General features: G+C 40.3%; 1 protein-coding gene across 2 annotated transcripts in view; it reads left to right on the plus strand.

Moving 5' to 3' along the window:
* The first annotated feature begins 85 nt into the window (after positions 1–85).
* NOL9 (nucleolar protein 9) overlaps positions 86–7,341 on the plus strand; it is a 12,403-nt gene continuing 5,147 nt past the window's right edge. The window contains exons 1-7 of one of the 2 annotated variants that reach the window (XM_026659994.1): positions 86–219; positions 1,299–1,426; positions 2,506–2,644; positions 3,278–3,374; positions 4,189–4,286; positions 5,580–5,741; positions 6,016–6,310. In XM_026659994.1, the coding sequence (XP_026515779.1) occupies positions 171–219; positions 1,299–1,426; positions 2,506–2,644; positions 3,278–3,374; positions 4,189–4,286; positions 5,580–5,741; positions 6,016–6,310 (968 nt within the window). In that variant the 5' untranslated portion in view covers positions 86–170. Of the gene's footprint in view, positions 220–1,298; positions 1,427–2,505; positions 2,645–3,258; positions 3,375–4,188; positions 4,287–5,579; positions 5,742–6,015; positions 6,311–7,341 lie in introns of those variants that run through there. The other variant, XM_024207865.2, reaches the window with a different exon arrangement.

Below are 7,341 nucleotides of genomic sequence, written 5' to 3' on the forward strand. Positions count from 1 at the left end.
TGACCTTCACTGGGAAATGCCGCCTGACCTGCCTCTATGGTGCAGTCCAAGTGTTTGGATTTACCATCACTCAGGAGCAGCCTTCCTACGACCTCTTCTCCCCTCAGACCCACTGTGCCCTGACCATCGAAGCAGTGTCCTACGAGACGCTGGAGAAATCCAAGAAGGAGATGAGGATATCAGCCAGGGCGATGCTCAGAGCCCATCATGTGCCACGTGGTAAGCATGGGCTGAGCAGTGTGCTTTGGTGGGGAGTCTGCTATTTAGGGGTGTAAAGAGACATTAGGGCTGGTTACATGCAGGGCTACCCTTAACCAATTGCTTTGGGGCAGACTGAAGAATTCCAGAGACCTTGTAGTGAGATAAGCCTTTTATCTTTGTGTCACCATTCTGAATGCAGACTAGAGTTGTGATCAAAAGTAATCTTCACCTGACATTATTCAGTGGCCTCTGTGAAATGACGTAGGGTGGTCCCAGTCTAGCTACATGTCCTCATCACCACTATTGCTGTTGATGCCTTTTCTGGCTGTTTCTCTAGAGGCAAAGCAGAATAACTTCCCATTAGAATCAAATTTTTAACAGTGAGGGTAGTTAACCATTGGTACAGATTACCAAATGCTGTAGTAAATTTTCTATTGCTGGCAGTTCTTCAATCAAGACTGGATGATTTTCTAAAAGATGTGCTTTATTCAATCACAAGTTGTTGAGCTAGAAGCAGGAATCACTGGTTGAAGTTCTAGGGCCTGTTTTATATAAGAGGTCAGACTAGGTGATCCTAATAGCTCACCTGGACTAAGGGAAGAGGTGTGTTTCATGCTGTGTCTGTCCAGTGGGTACTACAGTCTTTAGGGCCATCCAGCCATCATCTTTCCCACACTACATTCACACGCACAAATATTTGGTCTATAGTTGTAAACGTAGTCACTGGCAAACTGTCAAGATCGCCTTTATAACTTTTTCATGGCAATGAAAATGACTGAGTGTTGTTTATTGCCTTGCTTTAGGGTACTAATATATTTCCTCATTTTCCATGGAGCTCTGTAGTTTTATTTCTTCAAGTACAGGACTGGAAAATAGGAACTCATGAATTCTAATTCTGCACATCACTGACTTCTTGGCAAATCACATAAGAGGTTTGCTTCTCTTTCCACATTTGTCAAATGGAGGTGATACCTACCTCACAGGTATTAAGAAGGTCAGATAATGTAAAAAGTATTTGTTCATTGTATCAGTTTTGGACTTGAATTCTACTTTGTGTGAAATATAGTGTTTTAAGACTAACTGTTGTCATCTTGCAGATGCTAGAATAAAACTGATGAAAAATTTTGCCCCTTTGTGTTCTGTGGTGCTGTTGGATGGTCTGGATACCTCGGTTACAAGATTCATTCTTAATCACCCAGAGTTCTCCCATATCTTCAGAGTAAAGGTGAAATGCATCTTCCATTTCGTTACTTAATGGAAATCTTGCATTTGTTCAATCTTACCCTATGGGAATTGTTTTATGAGGAAGAAAAATTTGCATGGCTTCAGGAGAAGATCAATTGTGTATGGAGCAATAAAAATGTGGGTCAGAAAAACAGCATGTGTCATGTGTATAAAATTCAGACTAGTTTCCAGGAATTGTGAAGTAAGGGGGTACAGTTCCATAGAGGTATTCTAGTTATTTACTATAAGACCAAAGCTTGAATCATGTATGTAGTCATTAAAAGTCAACATTTATTGATATTTCATTAGCCTGTTACTGAATCAGTGATGGAATTATAACCGTATAAATTAGTTGTAATTCATTCTTTTATATATATATGATGCATGGATCTATCCTTTGCCAGAACTTCACTCCCTCTTTTACTACTTATCCTTCTTAGTCCTTTGTTGCAGTCACTTTCTTGCTACTGTCTTCCCATACGTTTCTCCCCACACTCCCCAGCCCTCTGGTGTTTCCTGTTCTGTCTGCAGTTGGTGGCAGCTCCACTTGACTGGCCCAGCCCCATTATTGTTTCCAGAGCACTTTGTTTCATGTTCCAATCATGTCCTCTTCCTATGTCTGTCATGTGACTTTCGGGTGTGCTGCCAGGCCTTTGAATTATAAGGCTGGTTTCCCATGGATTACAATGGTCTGCATGCTGTAGACCTGTATATAATAATACCTAGCTCTTATAGAGCTTTTCATCAGTAGATCTTCAAGTGCTTTATAAAGGAGGTATCATTCTCCCCATTTTAGACACATCTGTCTGTGGTATTTATAAGGTGCCATTTGCTGTAGTAAGTAGGGGTTAGAACATCAGTGAAGATGAGACCTTGTTCCTAGCACTTCCTTCCTATCACCTGGACTTAAGACTTCTGTAGAACTAGAACAGAGAAGACAATTAATGTGACTAAATCATTCTGTGCTGGTACCACTGTCCAGTCAAATAAGACAATAGGAGTTATTCTGGAGTTGTTTTGTATGTGGTGTGTTATGAATTTGCTAAAACCTTTCTCTGCTATTTGCTTGCTGATCTGTAGATACAAAGGGGTTCTTGCTTCACACCAGAAGATGCAGCTCTAGCTTCTACTGGTATTGGGAAACGTGATCCTGAAAGTGGCCTGCTTTTGTCGGAGAGTTCAGTTTCAGCAATTGAAGAGTTAATACAAGCGTGTTGTGGTGAGTATCTTAAATTGATGGAACTGAATATGTTACATTTTGCAGTGATCTAAAGGGAGCAAAAGCTCCTTTCTCAGAGTTTGTTTCTTAAGTTCATCCTTGTGAAACCATGCCCTGACTATAGTGAAAAGGTTGGGTCAGATTTCAAGCCTTGGAGAGTTTCTGAACCAAACGGAGTGTGAGTTACCTCATTTTGAGGTACTTAGAGGGGGAGGAGGGAGTGTTTATATGACCCATAAGGCTTTTTGCTGCCTTGCTGATCTGCCACCAAAACTAATGTGCCTTTATGATGATTTGGTGGGGGAGAAATCCGTTTTTGTCCATCCACGCCCCAAAATAATTTCCCATAGGCAAGTAGAATTTTGCAAGGCTGATTTTGTGCCCAGGTGTTGGAGTCTACCCTCTTAGAAGGCTTTTTAGTTTGTGCTTATAAATGTAAATACCCTCCTCACCTTTAAACAAAACTATCTTGTTCTGGTTCCAAAGTGCAAATATAAGCCCATGTTATGTAAACTGATCTTTCAATGAAAATGCTCCGCTCTTGAGATTAAATTTTTGTCAACTTTTGTGGAGTAGGATGCATGAGATTAATTTATAGTAATGGTCCATTTCAGGGTATGTTTGTTTTTCCAGAGGAAGATGATGGTTGTCCTGTCATTCTGGTGTGTGGCCCAAAAAGTATTGGAAAATCAACATTTAACAGATATCTCATTAACCTGTTGCTGAATCAGTGAGTTTTTTTTTTTAATCCTATAAGACTCAAATTTTCAAATCTTCTATGATCTGGGCAAGAAAAATTGATAGGATTATTTATAAATAATGACTGGGGATTTGGATATTTTTGAAAATTAACATGAAGCAAAAATTGTTTATTGGCAGTCCCCATCTGTGTGTACCACTTGTGCAATTTGGCATTGATTGGCAGTCTCTCTGCTCAAGACTGGAATGGTATTGGGCTGTCATTGGTCCAGACCATGCATTCTGCCTAGTGTTGTAGTTGGTTATAGTTAAAACTACAAAGATAGTTTTAGTAAAAGTCATGGACAGGTCACAGGCAATCAACAATTATTCACAGCCTGTGACCTGTCCATGACTTATACCTGTGACTAAAACTGGGGGGGCGGCTGTTCAGGGGGAAGGATGGGGAACATCTAGGGGTGCCTGGGGCCAGCGGACTGCAGCTGCTGCCGGGAGCTGCCCGAGCAGTGGCTGGTGTGGCTGTCCCCAGGGCCCCCCAGCACATGCCAGACGCTGCAGAAGTCACAGAGGTTGCAGAAAGTAATGGAATCTGTGACTTCCGCGACCTCCGTGACACACACGGAGCCCTAGTTACAGTTTGTCATTGCCTGACCATTACAGTCTGTCAAATAGAGAGAGGAGGCAGAAAGCTAGTGATCTTATTCAGTGTCTGAGATTCTCATTGCGTTTAAGGCTGTCAGAATTGGATTCTTTTCCGGCTATATGCTAAGTGAAATGTTGTTCTGTTTTATTTACACATGCTAATATGCAGTGCATCTTAAAATATCTTTATTCTTTTATTGTAGCCTTCCTTGTGTTGAATATTTGGAATGTGATCTGGGACAGACAGAGTTTACACCACCTGGATGTGTCTCCTTAATTAATGTGTCAGAGCCGTGTCTTGGTATGTATTTTGCTATATTCTCATCACCAGAAATATACAAATATATTTATTCTCTAAAGGTACTGTGCAGGATTCTCACTCCTGTGTCTTAACAGAACCATATTAACTCTACTCACAGTTCAAAAAACATTGTAAGTGAAGGAGGCCTGCCAATCTTGTGGTAAGGAGCTAAGACCCGGGAGTGAAATCCTCCAAGGTGCTATCTCTAGGAAATCAGAACTACCAGGCAAGTTATTCTCCCTTCTTGGTTTTTACATATTTTATGGGAGTGGGTAGCGCGGGTGATCTTTTCTATATGCTGTTGGCCTGGGATATAGCAGACCTGAGTTAGTTTTCCCTCTGTGCCACAGACTTCATGTGACACCTTGGGCAAATCATTTAATCTCTCTGCTTCAGTTCTCCATCTGTGAAAGTGGGAATAATACTTGCATACCTCACTGAAACTTTAGGATAAGTTTATTAATGTTTTTGAGATATGCAGATAGAGATGTGGGTCAAAGAAGTATGTGTTTTTAAAGGTAAAAGGCCCTAGAACTTACTGGGGCTTGTGTTTGAAACTTTTTTTTTTTTTAACTTCTCACCCTGGTTTTAAATTGTAAATTTGTTACGCTTGGGATGGGAAAAAGAGGGAAGAATATTGTAAGTTTTGAAAAATCATAAGTAGAAAACCTGTTAGTAGATACGGCCTTGGGTGTTTCCAAAGAGGTTCCCAGCCACCAAATGGTGTGGTCTAGTTTTTGGATCAGCTGTTTGCCTTGGGCTGCTCTGTCATCATGGAGGGAAAAAACTAATGTATTTACACTACTAAATTGTAATGCACACAGTCCTTTTGTTATTCCAATTTAGTGTTCCTTTTTTACTTCCTGACCAAAAACTGCTACCCTGCTCAAATTGTCTTCTAGAACAGTAGTTAATCTAAATAAATTGATAAACTCATACGTTTAAGAATTGTATAGTTCCATACCACATTAGTGGATTTATCAGGTTTCTGACACTCAGACATTGAGACTGACTGGCCTTGACTGTATACTCAGAATTGAAAGGAAATGGTCTGCAGGGCAGAGGAAGGGTTCATTGGAGCAAGTGGAGAAAATCTTAAAGTACAAGCCTTTCCAAAAAAGGTGAAACAACTGGATACAAACTGAGGAAGAATAACTTCCATCAGTACAGAAAGGGATTGAGCATGTGTGCTTCAGGAGTTTTGGGGGTTTTGCTAACTCTTTATGGCCGCTTTCTTTGAATTACTGAAACTCCCAAGTATTTACTATTAATCTTCAGTGTGTCTTTTTTCAGGTCCACCATTCACTCATCAGCGAATGCCACGTAAAATGGTGTACTATGGAGAAGCTAGTTGTGATCAGGATACAGAAAGATATATCGACACAGTGAAGTATGTGTTTAACTCCTACAAGAAAGAAGTGCCTTTGGTCATCAATACAATGGGATGGGTGAAAGGTAAACCAGCATACATCTAATCTTTGGAGATGCATTAGAAGATTAATGCTATATCTTAACAGTATACATGCCATGATACACATTTTGTAACTATTCTGAGACTGGGAAATATGACACTAATTCTGTGTGAGTTTATTGTACATCTCTAACAACCATTGAGAGACACTCCTGAGTCTCTAATAACCAAGGTTCAGATCTGCAAGATGCTTACCTGGTGTGACTGCACTACCTTCTGCAAACTGTGTGTTCTCTCTCCCTCCCCCCATTCCCAAAGGTGTTGGATTGCTGCTTCTGATAGATATCATTCGACTGCTGGCACCCAGTCACATTGTTCAGATCAGTGTGGAAGACTTTAAGGATATGCCTCGCTTTACCCCAGAATATATTAATCTTGCTGCTGGCCTACATACAAAAGGCAAACTACAGGGCAAGTGTAAGAGCATGGATGTGAGTGGAATGGAGGATTGGAAGCAGTATGAAGGAGAAAGCGACTTTCAAACATCGACTACAGGACATAAATTGCTGTGCGTACAACCAAAATTCCCTGGAGCAGGGAATGCTGGTGAAGCGTAAGTACAAAAGCCACTGCTCCTGCCATGGAGTATAGTGTTTCCAGCAGTTTGTTTGCATTTCAGCATGTCATTCACAGTTACTAAATTTTGAAAGTAAATGCACAATGCAGAGCTCTCTATCTGATGTGTCTTCGCAGAGCCGTACTTGTATCTGTTCCGGTACTTGTATGACACAGTCATCGTAGTGTCGAAGCACCAAAAGTGCTACATGGAGAAGAGATTTGATAGTAGATGACTCTTTAATCTGGTGGAAAAAGGCATAACAAAACCCAGTGGTTGGAAATGGGCACTAGACAAATTCAGACAAGATCCCGCATTTTTAACAGTGAGGATAATTAACAATTCTAACAACTTACCTAGGGATGTGATGGATTTGTCATCACTTGACATCTTTAAATCAAGACTAGAATCTCTCTAGCTATCCATAGCTTAAACAGAAGTTATGGCTGTCATGCAGAATTAATTGGCATGGTTCTGTGGCATGTTTTATGCAGGTCAGATTAGATTATCGTAATGGTCTCTTTTGGTTTTAAAATCCATTAAGTGGGCACACTTTTTGTGTACTTTCTAATATTTTTTCAAAAATGTTATTTAAAACCTTGGAATAACTACCAGTTTTTATTTAATAATTTTGATAGTTTGATTTTGAAAAATATCAAACTACATTTTTTTTTTTTCATGAAAAACGAAAACATTGACAGTATTGCCAATTTTTTTTTGCAAAAAGTCCATTTCAAAAGCCAGTTTTGGATGAAAAACTTGTTTTGAAATAGTTGATCCTGTTCTGCTTATCAGTTCATGAGAGAAGTGCAAGGCTGAATGGTAGCCTTGTGTATCTGGAACAAGGCAATCACCCCTTCACTAGTGATTTAACAGAGGACTGCAGTTATGGCAAAGTAAAGCCTTTTGCTTTGCTGAAACTATTTAATAGCCATGCGGTACTAAGTTCCCTGTAAGCTGCGCAGCTGCATAGCAGCCTATTAAGTGCCACACAGGCGCTCAGGGAACCCGCCTGGCCAGGATCTGCC

Source organism: Terrapene carolina, unplaced genomic scaffold (genome assembly GCF_002925995.2).
Source record: "Terrapene carolina triunguis isolate 2854851 unplaced genomic scaffold, T_m_triunguis-2.0 Scaffold714, whole genome shotgun sequence".
Lineage (NCBI taxonomy): Eukaryota > Metazoa > Chordata > Testudines > Emydidae > Terrapene > Terrapene triunguis.